This window comes from Phalacrocorax carbo, chromosome 6 (assembly GCF_963921805.1).
Source record: "Phalacrocorax carbo chromosome 6, bPhaCar2.1, whole genome shotgun sequence".
Classification (NCBI taxonomy): Eukaryota; Metazoa; Chordata; class Aves; order Suliformes; family Phalacrocoracidae; genus Phalacrocorax; species Phalacrocorax carbo.
The window spans coordinates 49,774,474-49,801,496 of NC_087518.1; the positions used below are offsets into that span (position 1 = coordinate 49,774,474).

Genomic DNA, 27,023 nt, shown 5'->3' on the forward strand with positions numbered 1-27,023 from the left:
GTGACAGAGAAATTATTCTGAAGATTCCCTCAAAACTGAGTGCGAGGCCCCAGGAAGCCCTCACCTGCTTGAGCAGGAATGACAGATTTCTATGTTGTAAGCCACAGTTTACAACTTAGCAAAACACAGGCACACCCATGCTCTGCCAGTGATGAAGTGGACTCCACTGGGTACGGGCGGGGACATTTGTTGTTTGCTTTCTCCAACGCAGCTGCGTGGCTTCAGGAAACACAAAGGAACCGGGTGTCTTTGGGACTCCCCCACCTGCTTCTTTGATGCTCCTAGCAAAGACTACCCCAGCCGCAGAGAGGCTGAAAAATTACAGGGAGATCAAAGCCTCACTTGGGAAACGGCAAGATAAATAAACCTTATCACAGAGAGACCACCCAGCACTGGGAGGGGTGAGTTTTCATCCAGGAGCTATTCCTGCTCCCGAATCTCCTCCTCCCTACCCGTGCTGCCGCTGCCTGCACAGCAGTAAACTGCTTAAATCCCTTTGCGGCGAGCCCAACCCTCTCCCGCCCGGGAATCCTCCCCAGGTTTTGCCTCCCACCTCCCCACCGGCGAGCGGCTGCCCGGGAGCCGGCGGGGAGCGGAGCGGGAGGAGCGGGGTGCCGGGCACCCCCCCGCGCCATGCCGGTTCCCCTGCCCGCCCTGCTCTGCTGCTCGGCCGCCAGCCTCCTGCTGCTGCTGCTGCGATGGCGGCGCCGAAGGGGGCTCTGGAGGAAGGTGAAGGAGGCTCGGCAGAGGCAGGAGCGGAGCTTGGTGCAGATGGAGATGGCAGTACGGCGCTTTCGGGAGCAGGTGGGTGCTTGAAGCCGCGCTTCTCCCCTCCACCCCCGGCGGGCAAAGCCGCCTCCGCCCGCCCGGCGGTGGCTCCTCGCCCCGGCCCCTGCCCCGTGGCACGGCCCCGGGGCCGCGGCGGTGCGGCCCTTCCCGCGGGCGGCTCCCCGCACCGGGCGGCTGCTGGGCTGCTCTCGCAGAGCTGGCCCGGCCGCGAGCCGCAGCCCACCTCCTGATATGGTTTAGTTTGATTTATTCTTTTTTTTTTTTTTTTCCTAAGTCTATGTGTGCGTGCACCTCCCCCTTCCCGCAGCAATGCAGCCATCCCCTCTATGGGATGGGTGGAAACGCTTCCCGGGGCAGCGGGGGATAACGGGCAGCGGTGTAGGTGCCAGGAAACAGTAACCGGCAGCCAGGAGAGGAAAATCCCTGCTTCTCGTCTGAAAGCTTCCCGGCCCCTTCCGCCATGGTAGGAAGCTCGGCCTGGCTGCTGAGGAGGCGGTAGGAAAAGGCGAGAGGCAAAGCGTTATCAGCAGAGGCCGAAGTGCAGCCGCGCAGCCCGAGGACGCTGCCCGCAGGGACGGGATGCGAAGCCGCATGTGCCGAGGCACAGAGCCCAGAAATCCGGCTCGACCCCGCCGTGCCCCCTGCGATCCCATCAGGCTGCCCGGCCTGTGGTTGGAGTGGACTTGCTCGGGTTCAGAGTCCAGTTTGGGTGGGATGAGGTTTGATGCTTTTTTCCAAGGTATTTGGTAGGTGGCGAGGAATCTCTGCTGACCCAGAAATGACCCATCTGCTGTGAACCAAGGGGCTCCCTGGTTTGTGCAATTCCCTGTAGGATATCTTTGTGATGCCAGGAGAAGAAGTGCCACTAGGTCCGGTTTCATTTCTTGCTGGAGCAATATCTATAACCATGCTACCAATTTCCACTGCAGTTCAGCAGAGAGCATTGCACCGAGCAGTTTCCCCAGGCCTGGCTAAGACTTGTGTGAACAAGGCTGTGTGAAGGGCTTCCTCTTAAACAGCAGGTGCTTGGTGAGGCCGGTCTGGCCAGGAAGACAAGGCTTTAGAAAGCCTGGGTTACTACTGGTCCCACAGGTTTCACGCCATACTCACTGGTATCAGGTAGGAGCAGGATTGCAGGCTTGAGGCAGTTATTGCATTTGGCCACTAAGTGGCAGATATTTTTTTGACAGGTTACAGTGGGCACCAAGGGGAGAGGAGGAGCCCACCAGCTGAGGCTGAGATGTGTCATTGCCTGTTCAACCTTTTTCCGTAGCATCCTTCTGTGAACACGATCTCCATCCTCTCTCTGCCCTTGCCGGAGCTCTGCAAGAAACTCCGGGATGGCTCCCTCCCTCCAGAGCACGTCTTCTATGCCTACGTGGGCAAGGTGAGGAGCAAGGGCAGCAGGGCAGCATCTCACCCAAGGTGGGGCTGGCTGTTTTTGGGAGAAGCCCAGCACAAGGTTCAAATGCTGGTTCAAACCTGGTTCAAATGCTGTTGAGCCGTCACTGCTCGCTGGTTAGTGCTGGGCCCTTCTGCATGTTTCTGTGAGTGAGGGGAGAGCTGGGCATCTGGCTGCCATGGCTCTCAGCTTGGTTTGCAGCAAAAGGGAACAGCAAGCTCAGCATCTGGAGATCCCATACTTTCCACCCATACCCATACCATACCATCCTGCTGTTGTCTCCCCTCCATCTCCAAATGTGTTGGTAAACTTCAAAGACTCGGTGTCCACTTTCATTCTCTAATTTTGCTATAATGCCCTGATCACCTCCTGGGTTCCCACTTTGGAGTTATCATTTTATGCCACCCCAGAAGCTCAATCGAGAGTTTTTGTATTTGGTATTTTTGGTATTCTGCTGGGCTGAGTGCTTCCCTTCATCACACACCAGCTGGTGCTATGGCCCCCCTGTGTCCAGACAACATCTTGGAGTTTGGCATGACAGTGTCTTGGAAACAAACAGAAAGGGCTGCCCTGATCGGACTGTCCAGATGAGGAGGCAGAAATGGGGAAGAGGCAGGTGTCCTTTGCAAAACAGAAGGCTGTTGTGCAGTGCTGTGAGCTGTGTCTCACCTGTGGGCTTTGCCTGCTTTCCCCAAGGCCCTCCAGATCACCACAGAAACCAACTGCATCACGGAGTATCTGCAGGAAAGCGAGGCTCAGGTCCAGAAAGCAAAGCTGACAGGGAGGCTGGGTTTGCTCTACGGGGTGCCTGTCAGCATCAAAGACTCCATCGATTGCCAGGTACCACCAGCATGATACCATGTGTATCCTGAGATCCCTGTGGTTTGAAGTTTGGTGGCGGGGGAGGTTTGACCTCAGCATCTGGCTGGACTTTGCCATAGCTGATATGGGATGGCCTGCCTTGGCAGATGATGGGGTTTGCTGCCCATCTCCCGTATGAGCCAAGAGAGCTGGTCAAATTCACTACCAATACACTATGCAATGTGTGTGTGCGATGGATGGGTTGTTGGAGGTGTATGCACGTGCTTATATAGAGAGATAAAAATATGGGGCAGGGGGAATTGCAATCCTCCATTTAAAAACCTCGTTGTCCTGTGTTCCCAGGGCCATGATTCCACTTTAGGGTTTATAAAAAACCTCAATAAACCCGCGGCAGAGGACAGCGTGGTGGTGCAGGTGCTCAGGAGACAAGGGGCAATTCCATTTGTCAAAACCAACGTTCCCCAGTCACTCATCAGGTAGGTGGGTGCTCCATTCCCCCGGCACAGCAGCAGTCCTCCCTTCCTCATCTCAAGTGAGAGTTTCTATCAAGTCTAATTTTAATTTCTTAAATAACAACACCTCTGTTAGTTAAATAACATCCTTAGTGTCTTTAAGGTTTACTTAAAAAAGTACACACATTTACACTAAGGATGAAAATTAACTCTAGTTCCAAATGAAATAAAGATGCAAAAGAGGAGAGAAATCACTGCCCTTCTTTCCTGAGCTGGGTATTTTTAAATCACTTGGGTTTTTTTAATTTTTTTTTTAAATTCTTTAAAAAAATTGTTAATTTTTTTTTTAATTAACCCCTCAGAGGTTGCCCTGTTAACTGTACAGTGCAAACACACATTCATGGGCAGGGGAGCTAGTTACCTAGTTAAGCTAATGTCCTTAAACTATCCTGCCCCCAAACCTCCTGCTGTATCTGGCAAGGCCACTCTTGACGCCATTGATATGGGGTGAGGTCAGCTGTGCTCTTCCGGGCAGCCACCCCGCTAGTGCCCCTGTGCCCTGCCAAGTGAACTCTGGCAAGGCTCCTCTGTGGATGACTATTGCCCAGCCCTATGAAATGCCTTCCTTAAGGTGACACAGCAATGACTGACCATGTTTAAAAAAAGCCACACAAAGATGTTGCCCCAGCGATTATCAGATTTTGCACCAGTTCCTGGGGGAGTCTGATGTTCAAATACCACTGCAGCTGGCATTTGGTCTGTTCCCAAGCAAGGACTCAGCAATGCCCCCCACACCCCGGGTTGGGGAGGGGCTGGGCATGCTCCATGTGAGCTGCTTTGGATGTACTCTGGCCCTCAGGACCACCTGAACAAGGTGCCTTTCTAGGAGGTTTGATCTATTTGTGCTGGCAGAGGGTCTGTCTGGGGAAGGCTTCACAACACTGAAATTAGCTGGCAGTGAATCCAGGTCCTGGGACCGCCATGAAAAGGCTGGTGGTCTTCATGGGAGCTCTGGAGCTCCATCAGACTAAGTGATGTCAATGTAACAGCTAGTGTATCACACAATTACCTTTTGAACGTCTTTTTGTAGTGACTGGGGCCCACATCAGCAGGTGTCTACATTCCTCTCATTTGCAGTCTCTCTCTCTCTCTCTCTCCCTCTGTAGCTATGACTGCAAGAACTTAATCTTTGGTCAGACATTCAACCCTCTGCTCTACACCAGAAGCCCCGGAGGCTCCTCTGGTGGAGAAGGGGCACTTGTAGGAGGAGGTGGGTCCATCCTGGGCTTTGGAACGGATGTAGGAGGGAGCCTGCGTTTTCCTGCTGCCTTCTGTGGGGTCTGTGCACTCAAACCCACCGGGAACAGACTCAGGTAGTGTGAGTAATGCAGCGATGTCTCTGGGTGAGACCCACCCTACCATCCACTGTGCTGGGGTGCTCCTGCTCCCAAGCAAGGGGAAACCTGGGAGGAACTGGGAAGGGCTCATCTCTCCCTCCTGCCCAGACATTTTCTGGGGCCTGTATGGAGGGTAGCACTGGCTCTCGCAGAACAGCGGTGGAGAAACCTCTCCATCTGCATGCTAAGGGGGTGGTTGTTCCTGACTGATATAGATCATTCGGGCCTAGGCTGGGTCTCTCTTGGGTCTCGCCTTGGCCCTTTCGTCTGCCAGCCTCTGCATTTGCAAAGGCAGGGCAGTGTTTTCATTACTCCTCGCTACTGCTTAAAGCCTTTCCCTTCTGTGGAAACTACTCAGCTGTTGTATTTTACATGTCTCTTTTCTTTGCAGTAAAAAAGGACTGATTTCTGGTGTCCCTGGGCAGAAGGCAGGTAGGAATTGATGGCGGTCCCCCAGGGAGGGCAGTAGGGCAGGGGTTAGAAGGACCCTCAGCTGGTTATGGGGACCTTTTCCAACATGTTCAGAGAGGGAAGCAGGTTCCCTTTCAGGGCCTGTTTGAGAGCACCTCTCCCCCATACCTGTGATTCCTGAGAAACTGGATGGCCTGAGAGGAGCAGTTTGCATAACACACAAATCTCAGCACACCCTGTAAGCCCCAGGTTGCTGCATTGTCTGCCACTGCTTCATGGGAGGTGGGATTAGTGGTCAAAGGAGGTGTCTTATGTTGTCCTTGTGTCGTGACTGACAAAGCTTTTTGTTTAATTATGTAAACCATGAAATGGAGATGTCAGGGCACATATTGATGGATAACAACTCTGGGTCTATAACCATGGGCCTGTTGATGGAAAGGCACCTGTAGGCATCCCCAGCCCAGTTCTCAAAGGGGAACTGTTGCCAGCACTAGACTAAGTGAAAACGATACCAAGAGGTCCTGCTTTTGCAGGATGTGCCCTTGAAAGACTCCCAACCATGAATGTTCTCTTCTGGTCTCTTCCAGTGGCCGCAGCAGTGGGGCCGATGGCAAAAGACGTGGAGAGCCTGGCGCTGTGCATGCGGGCGCTCCTGTGTGAGGACATGTTCAACCTGGACAGCACAGTGCCCCCGCTTCCCTTCAATGAAGAGGTAAAGGACCTCAAAGGGGGCAAAGGTCCCTGAGAAGAGCTGCCATCGCTCAGGCTGAAAATGCCAGTGGCTCATGGGAGCCCTCTGGGACCTGTTCCAACCTGCTACGTGCTGTGGGTAGGCACATGAGCGAGAGAAGTGCTGCTTTCCAGACTTGCCCTATAGCATGGGTGTGCTGTTGGCTCCTGACACCACTGACATCCTTCCAGCTGGTGCTCTCCCATGCTCTGCAGGTATATTCCAGCACGCAGCCCCTCCGCATAGGCTACTATGAAACTGATTTCTTCACCATGCCAAGCCCTGCCATGAGACGTGCCGTTCGGGAGACGAAGCAGCTGTTGGAGGATGCTGGCCACACGGTAGGATGTTGCATGAACCCAACAGTCAGGCTGCATCTGTTCTTCCTTCCTTTAGCATGTCTTTAGGACCCATGTGTGAACATCAAGCAAATATGGCAGGGAAAGAGGGCCTGGAATCCACTCAGCTTCCCACAGCTTTGATCAAAGTAGACAGCTGCTTCTGGAAAAGAGAAGCTTTTTATATTGCAACTTGATTTCTCCTCTCAGCAGGATCTCAGTGCTCTTTAGGTGCTGGTAAACACAACAGAGAGCCCACCCCGATCCATAACACATGCTGAGGAGTAGACATGCTGCTGTATTACTTGTCTGTAGTGGGGGTGCATTTCTTCACACCCTGGCTGATTTTCACATTGTGCTAGGTACTGTACAGCCTGGGTCCTGAGGCAGTTCCCCCACGGAGCTTACAGTCCTGGTGGTGTGTGATTACTGCCAGCTTAGTGTGTGACCTGAGCCTGATGGACCACCTCTCTTCAGTGGCTGTGACGAGCTGTTGTCCAAGTACTTGTTTAGTCTATTCTCAAGCCAATTTCACCTCTTCTGCAACATATCATTTGGCAGGCCATTCTACAGACCTATTGTATGTTGTAAGGAAAGCCACCTCCTGGTTTTCTGTCTGGAAACAAGGTCCTAATGAGAAAATACAAGGGCTGTTGCAGATGACAGGTCTTTTATAGCCAAGCAGTCCCATATTGACCCAGACCCGTTTCTAGGGTGCTGAGCAGAGGTTGTGTCCTTCCTCTTCTCTGCGATTTAAGCGCGTGAGTCATGGTTGTGGCTCCTGTGAGTGAGGCATGGTTGTGGCTGCACGCCGCCCCCTTACCCTTGCACAAGGATCAGAAGTGAAGTGGGAGCACAGACTCATGCCCTCTGTTGCCCATTGCCAGTTTTGAAGGGACTTTTGTGCCTTGGGGCTGCTTGGATGTCGGGGGCCAAGCCCATCCTATATCTTTTGAGTCACTAGTTGTTGGTCAAAGGGAAAACTGCTTTTTCAGGGAGGGATGGATGGGATGGGGAGGTCCTGGTAGCCTCAGATACTAGAGGCTTTCCTGAGGGCTTGTCAGGAAAACCTCAGCCCAGCTTGGACCATTGCAAGCCCTCGATGGCTTCTCTAACAGCTTGCTTCTGCGTGTGCCACTGATTCCTTTTCTGTTGTCCTTCCAGCTGGTGCCCTTTGAACTCATGAACGTGGACTACATGCTATTTAACTTCTGCGTCAGGGGCATGTTTGCAGATGGGGCCACCTCCTTTCTCAAGGCATTGTAAGTATAGCCTAGGATGGTTTGGTGTGATCGGTACCTGTCTATGAAATCCTCCCTAGGGTCTGGCTAGCATCTGGATACAGGTAGCAGATCTGCTGGATGTAATTAGTGGCTAATATGCACTGGGGTTTACTGGGGAGCTTACCATCAAGCGACTGAGATGATGCTTGGGTCTGTTTGGGTTTGTTACCAGCCTGTACAGATGAAAGGAAACTGGGTGCTGATACCCTATCAATACTGTGAGAATCAGAGGAGCCCAGAGGAATGGAGCAAACCTCTTTTTGTCACTTAGATACATTGTTCAGAGGGCTTGGCCTTGTGAAAGCTGATCTACTGTGATTGTCTCCTAACACTGCTCAGCTAAACACCCTTTCCTATTTCAGCAAAGGGGAGCTGGAGAAAAGCAGCATGGGGCTGTTCTTCTGGTTGGCGAAGTCACCAAACTGGCTAAAAACTGTCCTCTCCTGGATTGCCAAACCCTTCGTAAGGTCCATTTCTTTCTAGCATGGACGGAGTTAAGCAATAGGTGGTGAATAACTTCTTCCATTGTAGTGAGGCTTTGTCATAGAGAAGTCTCTAGGCATTGCTTCCTGGCTGTGCTTAGCATCATTCCAGTTTGGGGATGTTTCTATTTCTGTTCCTCCTCTCCCCACTTTGGGGAAAATCCATGAGTCCTGCCTGAGCACTGAGTCAACAGCTTGTATTTGTGACAGAGCTGTCTCAGAGGACAGGGCTGGGATTAATGTGTCAGAGGACAGGGCTGGGATTGATGTAAATTATTTTCTTTTGGTTTTTTTTTTTTTTTTACTTTCTCCTTCTCAGGTGCCTCGATTTTCAGATATCGTGAGAAATATGAGAGCAAAGTGAGTAAAACTGAGCCTGAAGAAATGTGTGAAGATTTGGGTTTCCCTTTTGGAGAGCAGCAGTGTTTGCTGCATTAGGCATACTGCCCCAACTGCATTCGTATGAGAAAATCCAAGGCAGAAAACACAATGGTGGGAGCAAACTGATTGCAGTTTATGTCAGCACCATAACCCTGCAGGGTTTGGCAAACTGCTTTAGCACTGAGGATGGGGGCTTGCAGTCTCTTGCTTAGGAACCGGATGAAGCTTGTGGGAATGAAGTACAGTGTCAGCTTCAGCACTAGTTAACAAATCTGTCATGCCATGAGGTAGGGACCCTGTAAGACAGAAAGAAGGTAAATTCACAGGGAAGGAAGCTTGCTCTTCCTTGCTGCAATTTCAATGTTGGGCAGTTAGTGGGGAGAAAGGACTCAAATCTCATAGTAGAGAGGGTGTATTTTGTGCTGTGCCTCCAAGGCAGTATGTCTGTCCCCACATCAAAGGATCAGTCGACCTCACACAGCCTGGCCTTTGAGAAATGATGTGCCAGGGCTTCCACCTCCTCAGCACAGGAGCAGTAACAGGACTGGACGCTTGTCAGGCCAAAGCAGCACTGGAACAATCTGCCTTTAGTCTTTAGCCCTCCATCATGGGCAGAAGCAGAAATAAGATCCCCAGCCCTTCAGAGGAAATCCAGGACTTTGCCAAAGTCCTCTCTTCCCTTGGCTGCAGCTCCAGGAGCAGAACTAACCCATGCCCATCTGCTTTTTTGATGCTCTTCCCTGCCCCTAAAGCTGCTGCTCTTTGCAGCAGCTCTTGATGCCTTTCAGTGGTTTTGTTTCCTTTTCAGCACGGTGGATGAAGTCTGGAGTCTTCACTGTGAAATTGAGGTGAAGTATTGCAATTTGGGGTTAGATATTTTTTTGTTTTATTTCTCTTTGGGAAAAGTCAGATTCAGTACCCACCAAGGTTAGGAGATGGTCAAGTCACTGGTGATGTGAGGTAGGAACTTACATCACTCCTCAGCAGATCTCACTTGGATGTGCAAGTTCTCAGCACGTTTAAAGAGGATGACATGTAGAGATATTAATGATCCCAAATCAGACCTGAATTTTTCACTCGTACATTTGAAAACATAGGCAAGTCTGCCACAGCTGATGGCCTTTATTTGCATTCGGGTTTCCTCAAGACCCATGCCCATGTCCCATGTTGCCATGTGCCCCTGCACTCAATCTTTGCCCACCTTCAATTATAGCATGGGAGAGGGTGCTTTGCACGCTGGGAGAGCTGTTGGCCAAGCAGCAAAGGGTGGCTGGATTTTAGCAGGATCAGGCCTGATGCAGCCTGATGGCTGCTCCTGAGGAAGGGCCAAGAGCCTGGCTGGGCACCCAAGAAGGACCTTAGCCAGCAGCCATGGGACAGTACATCCACCCCACTGACCACCAGTGAGTTTCCTCCTCAGGAGTTTTGCCACCAGTTTATCGCCCAGTGGAAAAAGCTGAATCTGGACGTCATGCTTTGTCCCATGCTGGGCCCGGCTCTCAGCATCGGCTACCCTACGAAGGTCTCAGGTAGGACTGCCAATGGGGGACCTTTGCCTACAGCGTGCTGCTGCTGCAGCACTCCCCCAGTGTCAATGAGAAGCATTCCTTCTCCTCCCCTCACATAACAAGACACTGGTCAGCGGTGGGAAGAGCTCAGCTCTTGGGGCAGCTGCAGCCGCAGCTCATGGGGTATACCCAGGACAACTGCCCCGGTGCATGTGGAAGCCAAGGGGCAGGTTTCCATCCTGCAGCCCATGAGTTCCCTGTGCAAGCACCCCATTAGCTGGAAGCTTGCATACACAAAAGGGTGAAGGCTTTCCCTGCAGCAGGCTCGTGCTTCAAGCTCCTCCTCTCCCCCAGTGGCAGTCAGCTACACCATGCTCTACAACACCTTGGACTTCCCCGCTGGTGTGGTCCCTGTCACGATGGTGACAGACGAGGATGAGGAGGAGCTGAAGGGCTACCAGGGGTACTTCCGGGACTGGTGGGACCAGACCCTGGCAAAGGTGAGTGGCACCAGGTTCCCCAGGGGTGTGAGCATCCCCATCCCTTCCCCTGGATGTCATCCTGTCCTCTTCCCCTCTGTTTGTGCCATAGGCTTTTCGTGGCAGTGCGGGGCTGCCAGTGGCGGTGCAGTGTGTGGCCTTGCCGTGGCAGGAGGAGTTGTGCCTCCGGTTCATGAAGGAGGTGGAGACACTCATCCTGAAGAAAAACAGGCTTGTCTAAGTCCTGCGTGCTCGCCCAGAACAGGATCCCAGCTAACATCAGCATAGGTCATCCTTTGGTGTGACTCGGCCGTAGGACTCGTGTTCCCTTCCGTGTGGATGCAGTGATGGCTGGGCTGGCTGCTGGCTTTGGGACAGAAGGGGAAAGCAAGGCGAGCTCCGCAGTGCTGGAGCACTTCCAGTCATTGTCCTAATACAGTATTTTTTGTTATTAGAAATTCTGTTATTTCAGGTCTATGTTTGTCTGGGGGATTGGGGTGGATTTTAAAAATCCTATCAATACCCCCCAGGGAAGAGCAAGAACATGATCTTTCTCTTACAAATGGGGAAACTGAGGCACAGGGACTGGTTTTGTCCCAGATGTTTGGACTCCGACTTGGAATGCTGTAGGAAAAGGGATTTTCCCCTCCATTCTCAGCTCCCTGAGGATGGAATCTGGTGTTTTCCCTGCCGCAGATCAGCCATCTGAGGTCAAAGCTGAGCCTGCTTGCAGGCTCTGGCAAGCAGGGAGGGAGCTGGACTGCTTCCCACAGTGCAGGGCTGCTGGCACCCTGCACGCCATGAAGGAGAAATCTGGAGTGATCGTTAACTCCCACCTCTTCAGACACCTACTCCTGCTTTACCCAGGGCAGAGGTATGAAGTGCTTCAGCTCGTGGTGTTGCAGGTATAAAGCAGCATGCCAGGCTCAGACGGCCAGCTGGACAGCCTGCTCTGCACACCCTCCCCTTCCGTTTGGCAGAGGGGGCCATGCCAGGTTTTCCAGTGGGATTTTCCGGCCACTGGCAGCTGCTGACACTGGGATTGGCAGCACCGGCTGCTCCAGGATACCACAATGCAAAAGTGTTTTCCCAATGCAGCAATGTCACATGCAGATTTTAACAAAGTTCTGGCAGGATTTATGTTTTTTGGGGTGTTTTGTTTTGTTTGTTTGTTTTTTATTGTATTGTTGTTGTTTAAACAACAGAGTCATGCAGAAGCATGGGTTCTTTACAAGGGCTGGGCAGGGAGGTTTATCCCAGCCTGGGAGAAAGCAGCCCCCAAGACCCTGACCCTTTATCAGCAGCCTTTGAAAAAGGGAGGGAGCTCCAGGCATCCCATGAGTGAATGCTGTGTAAAGCCAAGCCCCAGAAGAGCTTGGGTGGGGTTTTTAACCAGTTGCAGGTGCTCCCTGTCCACACAGAAAATGCTGGACAGGGTTTATCTGTTTGCATTTTAAAATTCAAGCCTGGAGGAGCTTGTACCAGGAGAGGCAATTCCACCTGTGCCTGTGCTCCCAGAGAGCCAAGCACTGCATCGTTCTGTTAGTTTAACTGCTCACTCCCTGGCAAAGTGGTGGGCAGGGTGCAGGAGTCCAAACAACGGAGTCACCAGTGGACCTCAACCATTAACCACTCCTCCCTGTAAGCCCTGAGTGAAGACCTCCAGTGAGCCGTGCCCACTGCACGGGACAGTGCACCGGGCAGGGCTGTTGCAAACCTCCCGCCCCCCCCCCAATGTTGTCTAACCACCATTTAATGAAGCTTTAATAGTTATGGATGTTGATGAAACATGAAAAAAATTTCCCTCAAATTACAATCGGAATGTGGCATTGTCTATTTATAGGCACAGAGGCAAAAGGTTGCAACATCACCACTTTGTGGAAAGATAGGTTGACTTTGGTCACATGGTGGATTGTGATGGTGCAGCCCCCCTGGGCCACACCGGGATCCCAGAATAAGCCCTATTGTGTTATCTTGGTCATAACGACTTGGGCACCAGGCAATCTCTGTCCACACCTGGGCCATCTGCTCCCTGACTTGTGTCCCAGAATTGTGGCCAGAATGTAAAATATTGACCAAAGCCAATCATCTCGATCCTATAACTAGCGATCCAAGAGGAACACCCTTTGAGCTCTCTGGGACCACAGTGGGCCGTGTGACCCTGTATCTCCCCCTGGGCTGGGACACCTCTCAGGGTAGATCTTGTGAGGATTGAAGGATCGTCTGCTGACAGTATTGCGAGGACTCAAAGGCCTGATTTTGCGAGGTTCACCAGCTGAGCGTTGATGAATGCCAGCACACAAAAGTGAGTAATTTATGAAACTCATGAAAGGGAAATTTTATTCACAGGTTAACCTTGGGGTATGTGTGCAATTTGACTATATATACATATATTATCCCTATTCATATAAACCTTTGACCAAGCCTGAGACTAAGGTTGGACCTAGCTGCACCTAGACTTCTCTCTGAAAGAAGTTTAGAAAGCAAGGGGGTCTATTCTGAACCTCGTGACTCAACGGGAGGGTCCTCCTTATCCCCTGCATCCACAGTCCCTCTGAATCATTCCAACTTGAGTATACCTCAATTTTCCTTTGTGTACTTTTTCTATGTAAGTAATAGAGTGAACTTTGCCATTCTCAAATCTTTGGGTTGATTGTAAAAAATTCTGTCAAATTGCTGTTTTGAATCGGCTAATGCTGTTAAGAATTATAAAATCTAATGCTGTGATCTATCTCAAAAATATTAATAAATCTTAGATTGCTAACTAAAGCTGTGTAACAAATCATATTCCTGATATTTTGTGTAGTCGGCAGGATATACAAGGTTGTATTTGTGACAATTTGGTGTAGTCGGCCATATCCACAAATCTGTATTTGCAACGAGGGCCAAAGCTGCTGTGTGGCTTTGGGGACCTGATGTTGTCAAAAACGGCCAGCTGCAAGCTGCTCCCAGCCCAGCCTGGACGGAGGCAGGTCAGTGTCAATAGCAGCACTGAAGCTTAAGGTTGGGATGGGGCAATGAAGACCATGTACCTACAGTCAGTGGGGAGAGGTTGGTGACATCCACATTGAGTTGTTTGGCTCTTTTTGCTCTCTGTGCTGGCTGAACAGGGAGGATCATCCTTGCCTTTCCAGTCAGCAACCAATTTCTCTGTGAGGTCTTTCTTCTTCCCCGAGCTCCCTCTCTGCTGCCACAGGAATAATCCCACGGGATGTGTCTGTAACAGGTGAGGTAACACGATAGCAGCACAATCACTGGTTTTCAGTCCCCAAACAAGACATCTCCACCAGAGAGCAATGGTTGCCCTGGATGCAGCCTCCTTAAAAGCTCTGCTACCCTACTTGGAGCAGAGCCAGCATCTCTCCAGATATGGCAACACTGCCTTGCATCTGGGCAAAGAATTATCAGAGACATCTGTTCCTTCCCTGTAGTTTTTCAGACTTGAATTTTGAGAGAAGTTTGAATTTTTCACTCCCTCCTTTCTGTACCCTTGGGGACAGTCCCATAGGTGGGGAGCAGCCGTGGCAGAGTCAGCTCCTGGGTCTAGCAAGGCTGCATAGTCTGGCTCCTTTGCCTTGTGCTGGCTGGAAGATGGCTTAGAAACTGGAGAGCAGATAGGATACTGGGTCCATCAGAGAGGATTTCCTACAAGTGCTCACCCCCTGATATGGCTTGCCAAAATGCTCTTCAAAGGGGCTTGGCTTGAAAATGGCACAGAGCATAGTCCTTGAAGGCATCTTCAGATACCTCCTTCCACACTGCCTTTCCAGAGTCACTGTGTGCTGCTTATACCTTCATACTCTTGGTTCTCCTGAGCTCCTTTTCCTCCAATAGGTGCAATTTCACACCCTGTGCCAGGTTCCCCAGAACAAGCAGGGCTATGTTGTCCCAAGCTCAAAGGGCTGCACATGCTGCTGCCTGACAGACAGAGATGATGGCTGAGCACCTCTAGTAAATGGGCTTATGTGCAAGGTGGGTATAGTAGTGGTAGCCCACACATGGGTTTTGCAAACGTTCAGCTTTGTTAATCAGCTCTGTCCCCTGTGTGTAGCCAGGTACATCAGTGGCCAATGGGTTGGGGAAACACAGCCTTGGGGGACATCCCCCCCAAGACCAGTGTGAGCTGAGCGCACTGCTTTGCAGCCCAACCCACAATACTTCTCCAGCAGGCAGACCCTTTCAAAGTCCATGGTCTAAAAAGTCTGTTCCTGGACTTTGTTAATGCAACTCTGCTTCAGAGCTGATCCTGCACAGCAGGCAATCGCATAGTCTGCATTCAACAGCCCTCCTCAGGAGAAGGTGGGAGACCCAGGTGTCCGTAGCTGGACCAGAACACGAAGGACTGGGAGAGGAATCATGACCCAAGAGCGACTGTGGCAGGTCCTAGATCCATTATGGCGAGACCCTCGCACCCTCTCAGCTCTGCTCTGCAGTTCAGCTGCAGCCATTGTGCTACTGAAATGGCTGGAACGTAGGCAGATCCAGCAGAAAATGGAGGAGGCAAGGAGGACACGGGATCTGGCCTTAGAGCGAATGGAGAAGGCAGCTCACAGGTTTAAGCAAGAGGTAATTTGGGGGAAAGTGTGTGGGAGGAAGGGATTGTATTTTGCGTGGCCAAAGAAATGAGGGGGTGCTGCTCAATCTTTGAACGGTTGTTAGGGCATGTGCACTTTCTTGCTCATCACCAATTTTTTTGAGGGTCACCACCCTCCATTGTCACAAAAAAAACCCTCCTGCAAAGACAGCGTAAAGGAAGTATTTCTTAATACAGGCCTGTTGAGGGAATCCTGAGGACGAAAGATGGATTGGAGTTCGGGACCCTCTGAGTCAGATCCCCACCCCAGACCTCCTTATGCCCTTTGGCCCTCATCCATCCCTACTTCCAAGCCTTTCCTCTCCCATCCTCCTTACCTCTGCCCCTCCACAGGGACCTGTCTGCCCTGTCATCCTCAAAGGATGGGGGGGCTTTACATCGGTGACAAAAAGCCATTTCCTCTTGCCCATGCCCAGGTAAAGAAGCACCTGGATTTTAGGAGGTCAGGTCCTTGCATTTAGGATTTGTCTTAAACCCATAATAAATACCCACTGCTATTCTTTTCTTGGGAGAGAGGTTGCGAACAGCCCACACACTTTTTTTTTTTCTCCCCCATGTTAATGATAAATTTTGTAAAACTTTAGCTCGTTGAGCTGCTATTCAACACATTGTCTAGGAGTTGAAGGGGGGTGAAGGCCTGCAGGAGAGTAAACAGGGACAGGTCAAATCTCTCTTACAGGTTCACACAACTCTCCAGTCAAGAAGCATTTTCCTGACTGTTTTTGTTCTGTTTTTATGAACTAAGACTCAGCAAATTCCCCGTCAGCAAATTCCCCACTCTGGTACATGCAGTGCTATGCAGGAAGCCTGCATTTCTACAGGGAATGTCTATTAAAATTCTCCATTCAAGGTCATTGCTGAGCAGATGTTAGAATTGGGTATTTGCAGCCTAAACACCAGCCTTTTTCTGTCATTTTCTTCCCTCTGCACCCCATTGTTGTGCTGGGTTGATGGTTGGACTTGATCCTAGAGGTCTTCTCCAACCTCAATGATTCTATGATTCTATGATTTCCTACCCTTTTCAGAACCCAGGCACCCAGACTGCACATATCCTCTCGCTGACGATGGTGGAGCTAGTGGAGAAGCTGAAGGAGGGGTCCCTGTCCCCAGAAAGTGTCCTTTACTCCTACATGGGCAAAGTGAGTGATACCTCCAGCAAGGGGGAGATGCTCTGGGACTTGTCTGCAGTGGGGGCTTTCAAATTAAAAAACAGGTTGTTTGCTGAGTGAACCAGCAATGCTGGGGATTGAAATTTGTCAGTACTGTGACATCTGAAGGGTAGCTTATGGGCAAATAAGTAGGACAGACATCCAGGACAGAAAATTATCCCAGCAAGAAACATTTAAGGTTTATAGGTAAGGTCTGCATAATGAATGCTGGAGGTTTGAGGAGACTGAATTTTCAGCTTGAAAATCAATTTAAATACTGTTTCCTTCCTTACATCCATGCACCTGTCTTGCTGCGCTTCTCTGCTCTGGAGAGGCTTTGGAGGTGACTCGGGAGGTGAACTGCGTGGTAGATTTCATTCATGGCTGTGAGGATCAGCTCCAAAAACTGAAGAAGCAGAAGGAAAAGGGGCTGCTCTATGGCATTCCCATCAGCATCAAGGACCACATTAACTGCAAGGTACATCCCTAATTCCCCTGCCTCTTGGCCTGGGGCTGGGAACAGGCCAGGATGTCCCATCCTCAACAGAACTGGCTAAGAGTTCCTCAGGCAAGGATGTTCTGGACAAAATATTGTGGGACCAGCAAACCTGTCTTTCTTCTGATGAAATTTTTTTTCTGCAGAAATTTCTAACCTGCTCTGATCTGGTTTTCCCTGGGGTAGTCAGGTCCTGTTCTGCCTGTGAGAAAAGTTAGGTGGGAACTTTGCCACAGGAGGCATCAGGACTTATGTCTGTTATTGTCACAGCTCTGAACAGCATCTTTCCTGGTACCTAAAGAGCTTTGCTTCCCATCCCCAAGGGCCACGTCTCCTCTGGAGGGATGGTGAAGTTTCTGGGCCAAGAGAAGGAAGAAGACAGCGTCATTGTCCAGGTTCTAAAGAGCCAGGGGGCAATCCCCTTTGTGAAAACCAACATCCCACAGACGATGATAAAGTAATCACGTTTGCCTTCATGAAAACGCTATGACATGTGACTCTTGCTATCTGAGAGAGGGTGGGCCTGCATGCACAAGTTTCCACCCTTGTCCAGGTTAATCATGCACATTGAGTTAATTGCCTCCTTGTTTCAATCTGAAATTGTTATTTCCCTCATATTTGATGCCTCTTTCTCATTAAATTCAGCTCCCCCAACAAATCTACTACATGCTGATTCTACCTGCTGGGATTGATTCCACACTCATCCCTGCATGGATGCTCTGTGCCCTGTAGTGATGGTTTGCAGAGACAGAAGTACCTCACTCACCTGCTGATTTTCTTCTCCCCAGCTATGACTGCAGCAACCTCATCTTTGGCCAGACTCTGAACCCTCTCAACCACCAGAAGAGCCCTGGGGGCTCCTCGGGAGGGGAAGGAGCTCTGATCGCAGGGGGAGGCTCCATCCTGGGCATTGGCTCAGACGTAGCTGGCAGCATCCGCCTGCCGTCCAGCTTCTGCGGGCTGTGCGGGCTCAAACCCACAGGCAACAGGATCAGGTACATCCCAACATCCTCTTCTTCCATCCACCATGGAGACTGCAAAGCGTCTTCCACAGTGCATCAAACTTCACAATAGAGTCCATGGTTTCCTGCAGGTTTAAGTTAGCACCCTAACCTGCCAGTTTCCTTGTGTCAGCTAGTGCTAAGGGCTCTATTAACAACACAGGATGACCTCCATCTGTTAACACAGCAAAGACTTATTAAATTTTTAATATCCCTGGCCAAGATGCTAAAAGCAAATACAACAGGGCCATCTCCTTTTCAGAGGTTTTCCAGCCCTTGCTTTGCTTGTAGGAGTTTTCTGTTTATCAGAGGTGGTTTGCTTACAGATGAGGAATTAGATGCACCAGGGAAAGGAGATGATAAAAACTGGCTCTAGCACCTAGCAGCTTAGAGACCATGGAAGTCTTCCTAGCCTAGAAAGTGTCAAGTCTTTGCAGGACCTTTTGCCCTCCTAGATGTTGGCTGGGGGCAAATGGGGAGTCTGCAACTCGGCATGGTGACCTGCCTTACAGCAAGAGCTGCTGCTAATCTGCTTCTCCCATTATGTCCCTAGCAAACTGGGTGTGGTTTCTTCTATCATAGGAATGAAATCAGGTAAGTCCATCCAGATTACATGTTACTACTGTCAAACCTTTGCTTCTAATATCTCCTCCTTCTGCTGAAATGCCAGTAAATGTGCTTGCTCACTTATGTGTCTCATGGCCAGTCAAAACCAGTGATCCAGGGCCTGCTTTGTGCTATTACATTTTGCAACATTTCTTCTGTTCTGGATGGCTGTAGGTGTTAGCTGAATCCAAGCAGAATTGAAGAAATGCTCGTTTAGGCAATGAAATGCATAGCAGTGAGAGATGCGAGATGTGCATCCCAAAGGCCTGGGATATTTCACTGGAGATGCTTCCACAGACTCTGCTAGCTTCAGCTGCTGCCAGGCAGTACTGCTGTTGGCAGGAAGGCTGCAGTCCTCCCTCCCCTCGAGTGGGCCTTGTGCCTGCAGAAGCCTGGCCCAGAAGGTCAGCCTCAGTAGGTTGCCTCTGCTCTGAGACTTAACAGATTGTCCCTGCTGGACCTCCATGCACCTTACACTCGTTCCCCATTCCTCTTCCCTGGCCTGACTGAAACTCTTCCATGTTGGGCCCCTACCAGTAACTATGAGACAGCACCAGCCCATGTGCCTGCAGTGGTAGGACTTTGTGCTTGCAGTGACAGGGACGCTGGGGCCGATGGCGAGAGATGTGGACAGCCTGGCCCTCTGCATGAAGGCGCTGCTCTGTGAGGAGATGTTCCAGCTGGACCCCACCGTGCCACCCATCCCCTTTGATGAGGAGGTGAGGCTCAGAGGCAATCCCATGTCTCCATTTGCCCAGCAACAAAGTGAGATCTTGGGAGATTCCTACCTGGTTTCGTGTCTCAGGGTAGTGAAGGACCCAGGGAAGCAAATGCCTGTCTGAAGAGAGGACACTCTAAATGAGCAGCCACAAGAAGCAGCCACACAGCAGGGTTGGCAGGCCCCTGTTGGCTTGCCCTAATGAGACCCGCTAGATTCCGTTCCTGGCAATGTCCAGAACAAGCTTGTTGTCTCCATCCTGGCCCACTCCCTAAAGGAGCTGATTTTTACTGATCGGAGGAACTCATCCCTTGCACCTTTAATTAGAGAGCCTGATTTACCAGTCACTGACCTAAGAAATCATTGCCTTTTGCCATTAGCTCTCTACTTCTACCATCTGATCGTGTCTTTCTGGCTCAGGTCCTAGGATCCTAGGATCCATTGTCCCTGACACCCAGACAATACAGACTATTACTTAGACAACATTACAGACACTTACCCTAGAGGAACAGGCCCCTGAACTCTGTCCACAGCCAGGCATCCCAGGCATGTGGTCAGTACAGGTGCTTTCACACCTGCTATCTCAAAGCTGAGACATGTTCACATGGCAGGAGGTGGCGTCAGAAAGACCATACCAAGGACAGTTGTCCTTGGTATGGTCTTTCTGACGCCACCTCCTGCCATGCTGCAACATGTCTCCAGCCTTTGAGATAGCCAGGTGTGAAGCACCTGTCCTGACCATGCCCTGGGAATGGTCTGATCTTGTATGTCTCATATGTGCAGGTGATGGTTCCTCTTTTCACAGGTTTACACCAGTTCAAAGCCACTTCGGATTGGGTATATGAAGGAGATGGCTACTTCCAGCCCTCACCCAGCATGAAACGGGCCATCCAGCAGACAAGAAAGCTCCTGCAGGATGCAGGACACACGGTGGGTTTTCATGCCTGTGATTGCCTGGAGCTGTTATCCTGCTCCTTACAGAGTCTGAACAAGTAATTTCCCATCTTTGCTTTTCCTGCCCATAAAACAGGGACCATCCCTCCCTGCTGCAAAGGTCACAAAGCAGAAGGAATACAAATGCAACAGCTTGTTTCCCAAACTGAAGCAATCTTGCTTATATTCCTAGCCTAGCAGACAGGCGAATCACCTTCAGATACCTTCAAGTCACCCCTTTCCTAAAGCACTGTTTTTTCCATCATGTTTGGTATTCCCATGAATATCAAACTCACAACAGTTTCCACAATCGCTCAGCTGTTAAACACAGTTTACAGATTTCTTGGTGGGTAAGCGGGAAGGGCCTTGGAGCAGCTGACCAGGCACCTCTTCTAGCCTAAATTACTCTGTGGTTCCACCAATGGGGATTTCTATATGGGAGCTGTTCCAATGATGCAATTTAATTAAAATACTTGGAAGAAGCCTCTAAAAATTCTTCTCTAACGTGTGGAGAAGTGGAGCTTGTGCCAGATCACAATATGTGTTAATGCCCTGGAGATGGGCAGGGAGGTTCACAGAGGGCTCTATGAATCATTCTTCTTTGGCTCTTGAACGGGGATGGTTTTCTTGCAGCTTGTTCCCTTTGCACCACCCAAGATTGACTACATGGTAGATGAGCTGTTCACCAGAGGGATTTTCTCAGATGGTGCTGCTCACCTTGTGGACTGCTTGTGAGTAAAACCCCCATTTCAGTGTGGGCCATGACACTTGGCAGTGGTTGCATCCAGAGTGTTTATATTCTTGTGGGTGCAAACTGAATAACAAGCAGCAGAGGAACAATTTCTGGAAGGATAAATTTAGCACAAGCAGCAGCTAGTTCACAAGAGCAGTTCACGCACATGGATAACACAGTACGGGAATAAGATACCATGTGTCAACAGTGCTGTGGCAACTGGTTTTTATGTGTGTAATTAGTCCATGGCACATGGGAAATACCACACATTATAGAACTTCCTACAGAGGTGTACTGGATTAGCCTTGGCTAGTGGCCAAACACCCCACCAGCCACTTGCTTACTTCAAGGTGAAACATGCCCAGGGTTGTATGTGACCCCACCACTGCAAAGCATTCCAAAGGCTGTATGGCACTGACAACACAGGCAAAGTACCTATTTCTCTATAACTTTTGCAGCGAGCATTTACACCTGAGCATCTAAACCCTACATGAACATCTCTCATTCAAGTGTTTTGGATTGAAACAGGCAGATTTTGTCTCAAGCAACTCTGCTCTAAGACAAACCCTGCTTCGGAAACAGTGCTGCTGTGCTGTAGCTCTGGCACAGATGGCTTGTCCTGACTTCTCCCTCACTCTCTGCCCTTCCAGCAAAGGAGACATCGTGGATCCCAACCTGAAATCCCAGTTCAATACTTACAGGCTTCCTGCTCTGGTGAAAAGGATCTTGGCTATCATTTTGAAGCCCATAGTAAGTGTGTGGACATGTCTCACCTGTGTTATAGGAAATCTGCAAGGTGGGGAAGTTTCCCTGTGCAGGGAAGTAGGCTGTTCCCTTCTGTGAGTGCTTTGCGGCTTCATGTTAAGTGCCTGATGGGCTTCATAGTGAAATGCACTTAAACACACTCAGTCTCTAAACCCGGGCTGAGTTTACCAAGTTTTTTGCTCACAAGTCAAGGCTCCCACAGCTTTTTGAGGGAGTTTTACATGGGGAGGTCAAAAAATGATCTGCTCTCAGGAACCCATGAGCCATACACCATCCAGCAGTGGGATCCAAGAGAATGGATATCACTAGCAAGGATCTAAACAGCATCGCCACATCCAGAGGATGCTCTCCAGGGCTAGAACTGTGGTCTAGAACATTATTGGCATGGGTTGTTGTGATTAAATGTATAAATTAATGTGGGAGTAAAACCACTTCACTGGAAACCATACCTGTTCTTTAGAGCCACTTCTGCTATGACAAGAAGTGTGCCCAAAATGCAATCACATGGTAGCCAGCTATTTCAGCTGCATTGTTGTTGACTAATTCCAAGTTCTTTTCTTCCCTCCACAAGTACCCACGAATTGCTCGGGATCTCAGCGCTCTCTGTGGAGTGGGGTAAGACACACTGAAGTAGCTCTAGAGAAAGGGGGTGCACATGGCTGTGTCCACCAGTTCATGCAGGTAGATGCCAGCTCTCTGTGCCAATGCCCTGTCATGCAGCTGTGCAGCACAGGCTGAGCCAGATGAATATGCGCTGCCTCAGCACCACCTGGGCTTAGCACAGTGTTATCCAGGGCTATGCAGCCAGAGATTATTTTAAGAGCTCAAGTATCCTCATCGTGGCAGGGCTAGGATGTCTCTATGGAGATCAACAGAGAGAGTTACAGCTACTTTCCCCATCAGGTGGATTCTGGTACCCAGAACATCATGTGCCAAACTAACGCAGAGGTCTCTGCATGTGGGTGCAGTGTGGTATGTGAGGTGCCTGCCCCTCCAAGAGAGACAGAGACACACCAAACTGGGATCAAGTGAATTTGGAAGACTGACATGATCTTTGTCTGGGTGCCAGAGCACCTAGTTGTGGTGGCATGCTTTTATTGTAAGCTCTTTTGAGGTACCTGTAAGCACATGTGAACCCAGTGGAATCAGCTGGTGATACTATAGCTTGTTCCCAGAAGGGTCATGCGGTTTACATACCAATGGGCTGTCTGTACATTTTGTTAATTGTCTTCTGTTGCCACAGTCCTAAAGCTGATTAATTCTGCTACCTTTCCAGGTCTGCCAAAAACCTCTGGGATCAGCATGGAGCGGTGGTGGTAATGTGATTATTTTTTTTTTACCCACTCCTTACTAAAGATAGTGAAATATAGTGAGAGATCCCTAGATTTCCTAAGCAATTGCTTTGAACTCTGTGATGGATTCAGGGTTGGAAAAAGATCATGTGGAAATAAAGGACCTAGGCTTTTCTTTGAAAGTCAAGCTTTACAAGAATTGATAAGAGATTGAGGCAATCAATGTTCATGTGGAGGTCTCTACTTACTGGAGGATAGGGAAGAAACATTATCCTTTGCCCTGCATTTTCCAAGCAGAAGTAGCCTAAGAACAGCCACTAAAGATGAGGCTTCATTTTTTCTTCTTTCTGTCTCTCGGTGCAAATCCTTCATTTCAGACATTAGGTGCTATTGTCATAAGCTAAGACCATGTTTGAACTATCAAGCAGAGACCTTGGGAGTCAGAAATTGTGGCTGTGAACCCTTTGGCTTAGGTGGATTGCATATGAACTCATTTGCAATCAGGAACATAAGATAGGAAGCATTCTCCTGGACAACTGAGTCCAGTGCTACCCACAAACTGATCAGGTTCCTCTTTAAAACCAGTTGAGTTTTATGCTTGCATTTGTTTTTACTGCCTGGCTCCTCTCCTCCCTGCTCTGATGGTTGGAAACTTTTGTATTTCCCATGCTGTTTATTCATTTCCATTTTTTTCTCATTTTATTCCTGTCCTTGAGCTTAAACAGCACCCCCCCTCTCCAGTATTTTCCACTGCCTCCCTCGTCCTTGATCTATTTATAGAGAGCAATTGTATCCCTTTTCAGCTGGTGTTTTGCAAGGCTAAAGAAGCTGAGCTGTTTTGGTGTCCTCCCACAAGGCAGAACCTGTGTTCCCTGGGACACCCTTGCAACCCTCCCCAAGAAGAAACATGCCCCCAGCCTGCACCATGCAGCTTCCATCAGTGCCAGCCACTCGATGGACATGCACACTCACTTGCAGCAGGTCTGTCAGATTACAGGGCAGAGGAAAAACTCCTACAAACCTGCCTGGTCACTGGGCTGATGGGCATGTTTGGAAGGAAATGGGTTTGGGGTTTTTTTCAGGTGAAAACAGATTCCTCTTCTCTCCCACCCCCACCCAAAAAACCAAAAAGTCAACTAAAATGAAAACTCTTGGAAAAATTTGTTGGCCTCAGAGATAGTTTGAATTGTTTTCCTTCAGTGAAACCATACTCACATTTTTTAATCTACTTCAAACAAGAGCTGATTCAAAATTTTGGCTAGCAACCAGCTTTTCTCTCAGAAAAAAACAATCAGGTTAGCTACACTGACTGTATTTCCTGGAAACCCATCTCATTTGTTGAACTTTCAGCAGGAAGGTTCTCAGACTGCAGATGAAAACTGAGGTCAGGCTGAAAAATAACCTCATGGCTGGAGCTTTCATGAGAGATGTGGAAGACTATTGTACAGAAAATTTGGAGTGAGAGAGCTGTGCAGAACAAGGGCTGGACCATGGGACAAATTCGTCCCGGTAACCAGAATATGGCTGCAGAAGCAGCTATACTGTGGTCCACACATGCCTATTTACCAAGACAAAGTGAAACAGCATTTTGAGTAAGATTCATTCATTGTCTGATGTTCAGAAAAGCTGCGGTAAACCAGACTACAAACCTAGACTTCTCTTGGATCTACAGCACAAGCCTGAAGCTATGCCTCCTGCACTGTGCGGGGAAGACCTTGGGCTTGCCTAGATGTTTCTTGCTGCTTCTTTTTCTTACCTGTATCCTGATGCAGAGTGAAAGAAGGTTTTGTGAAAATATTTTGAATTTGTGTCTTTTAGATTCTTCTACTGAAATAACCAAAGTTTTTAGGAAATTTTACTTTTTAGTCAGCTAGATGTAATTCTTCAAACTACTGTTGATTTCCATTCAATAAAATACAAAGACAAAACTGTTCACGGGAAGGATTGGGTTAATACTCAAAGAAATCAACTCTGAAATGCGCACATAGCACTAATGTCTAGATCTGGGCAGCTCATGGTATTCTGACAGGAAACCTAAGGGTAGAAGAACAAAATCTATTGGCTCTTTCAAAGCACAGCTCAGATTTTATTTGAATTTTCAGTTGTATCCAGGAAGGTTTTTTCCCTTCTTTTCCTATGCTGTAGGCATTGATCCACCACTGCTGTCCAACAGACAATTTTTATCACCTCCTCTGTCTTTCCTTCTAGGATTACCGCACTGAATTCATTGCTAAATGGAGGAAGCTAAGGCTGGATGTCATTCTTTGTCCTGCGCTGGGGCCAGCCTTTAACCACGGCTATGCTGGGAAGCTATTTGGTAATCTCCATTGAGGTGTCTCTGGGTATATCCATGGTGGTGTTTGTGGGCAGAGCTGGAGCAAGATATTTTGGTCCCTTGGACATTCCCCAAAGCATGTGTGGTGCTTGGTCTTCCCTCTGGGGTAGAAAGCAAAGGAGAGGTCTCCTCCCAGTGGGTCTCCTCATGCCCACACCTCATCTGGGCTGCAGGTGTTTGTATTATTATGGGGCAGCAATTAGTGGCAGATCTGTCCCAGTCATTCATGGGTGCATTTCCCCTGCATTGTCTGTCCTGCAGAAAGCCCAGGAGCTACTCTTGCAGCAGAGAGTGGCTGTGAGGATAGTTGTTGGGGGGGTGGGGTGGAAGGGCTGGACCTTAGTACAAGGCCAGGCTCTTCTGAATGTGGCCATCTTACATTTCCCAAGGCTTTAGAAATAGCAGAAAGGCTCATTGCCTGTACCTTGCAGAAAAAGGCAAAGTTTTATAGCTTCCAGCAAACAGTCAGGGTCCTCTATCTCTCTAGCAATGGCCCTTTGGGATCCAAAATCCCCAAGATGGTGTTACATAACTGGACACCTGGATTATCTTGAAAAGATAGCTGGGATTTTTCCTTAGAGTATGGGAGACATATATGCAGACTCTGAATCAGATCAAATTCTCATACCTGTCTCTCCCAGAGCAGATCTAACCTCGACCCAACTGACAGGTGAAAGCGTAGGTCTCTCTCTAGTCTCAGCAGCAATGTGGCCCTCAAACCTCTCCATCAAAAGTCCTTTTGAAAGCAGCCTGTTTTCATGGTCTCTTCAGGTCCAGCAACTCCAGTTTACAATTCCTGGAACCCAAAAGTCATCCAAAAAGCTGTCATCCAAAAGTCATTACTGGCCCAGCACACTAAATTTTGCCATTTTGCATGTTCTTTGTGATCTTTTCCAGCTGCAACCTCCTACACCAATTTATACAACGTCTTAAACTTCCCTGCTGGGGTGGTGCCGGTCAGCACGGTCACAAGAGCTGACGAAGAAGAACTGAAGCATTACCGAGGGCACTACGGAGACCCTTGGGATAAGAGGCTGAAAGAGGTCAGTGGGGAAAGAGCTTAAGTCTTAGCAGAAGGTTATGACTGGCACAGTGACACCTCTGGCACATTGTCCCAAGGCTTGTCTACATCTCCTGATGAGAGTGGGAGCTTGTTTAGTAATTCAGTCTGCATACACCATATTACTATACCACATGTGGTGCAGCTAGGCTGGTGTAGGTCAGCCTGACAACTGTCCCTTTGCATGTCTTTGTCTTCTCTTCCTGTAGTGTCAAAAGACAGAGTTCCCTCTTGCACCACTCCAGGAGCTCTGGTGCTCTGACTCAGCACCATGCTTAATTTTTGCAGGCTGTGGAAGGAGCTGTGGGGCTGCCAGTAGCTGTGCAATGCGTGGCTCTGCCATGGCAGGAGGAGCTGTGCCTTCGCTTCATGAAGGAGGTGGAGATACTTGCCCACGGCACAAAAAGAAATGTGTGATTTCTAGGAATCTGCCTTCACTGTGATGACTTTTCGTTCCCTGTCCTTCACTCCAGCCACCTTCTACCTGATGCACAAAGCAAAGTAGATAGCATCCTCCAGACTCTGAACCACTGTTTCAATAAAATGGCAGTAAAAGCTGTTTAAAAATAGTCCGCCAAAATCTCATCTCCGTCCAAATTGTCCTTCTTCGTTCGTGTTAAACTGAGTCAAAAAAAAACAAACGAAAGGAATGAGAGTTAATGCTGGACCAAAGGAGTCCAATAACTATAGTGTAATGATCTCTGTTCCATGATATGAGATCAAAGAGCTATTTACCCTAATATTTTACTTCCAACACTGGGCAGAAGCAGATGTTCGTGGAAGAGTATGACCTGGTAAGTGCAGGATTCCCTCTTTGGCTAAGAAAATTTTTGGCAAAGGCTTGCAGTCAGCCCCATCATTTTTAAGA

At 49.4% G+C, this 27,023-nt stretch overlaps 2 protein-coding genes across 2 annotated transcripts; both read left to right on the plus strand.

Moving 5' to 3' along the window:
* Nucleotides 1–422: 422 nt before the first annotated feature.
* LOC104045047 (fatty-acid amide hydrolase 1) lies at nt 423–13,038 on the plus strand. The gene is made up of 15 exons (XM_064455160.1): nt 423–804; nt 2,063–2,176; nt 2,888–3,031; nt 3,356–3,489; nt 4,632–4,838; nt 5,254–5,294; nt 5,861–5,985; nt 6,219–6,344; nt 7,506–7,603; nt 7,987–8,086; nt 8,426–8,466; nt 9,296–9,335; nt 9,908–10,016; nt 10,350–10,495; nt 10,587–13,038. Exons 1-15 carry the CDS (start codon nt 634–636, stop codon nt 10,713–10,715), a joined length of 1,725 nt encoding a protein of 574 aa, XP_064311230.1. The 5' UTR covers nt 423–633; the 3' UTR covers nt 10,716–13,038.
* A 122-nt stretch (nt 13,039–13,160) lies between these two features.
* On the plus strand, nt 13,161–26,740 carry LOC104045045 (vitamin D3 hydroxylase-associated protein). Its single transcript, XM_009504972.2, is given in 16 exon segments — nt 13,161–15,040; nt 16,094–16,207; nt 16,551–16,694; nt 17,036–17,169; nt 17,501–17,707; nt 18,267–18,307; nt 18,914–19,038; nt 19,843–19,873; nt 19,876–19,967; nt 20,604–20,701; nt 21,354–21,453; nt 22,040–22,083; nt 22,745–22,784; nt 24,969–25,077; nt 25,993–26,138; nt 26,444–26,740. Coding segments are annotated over 16 exon segments (1,764 nt in total). The 5' UTR covers nt 13,161–14,830; the 3' UTR covers nt 26,573–26,740.
* The last annotated feature ends 283 nt before the right edge of the window (nt 26,741–27,023 follow it).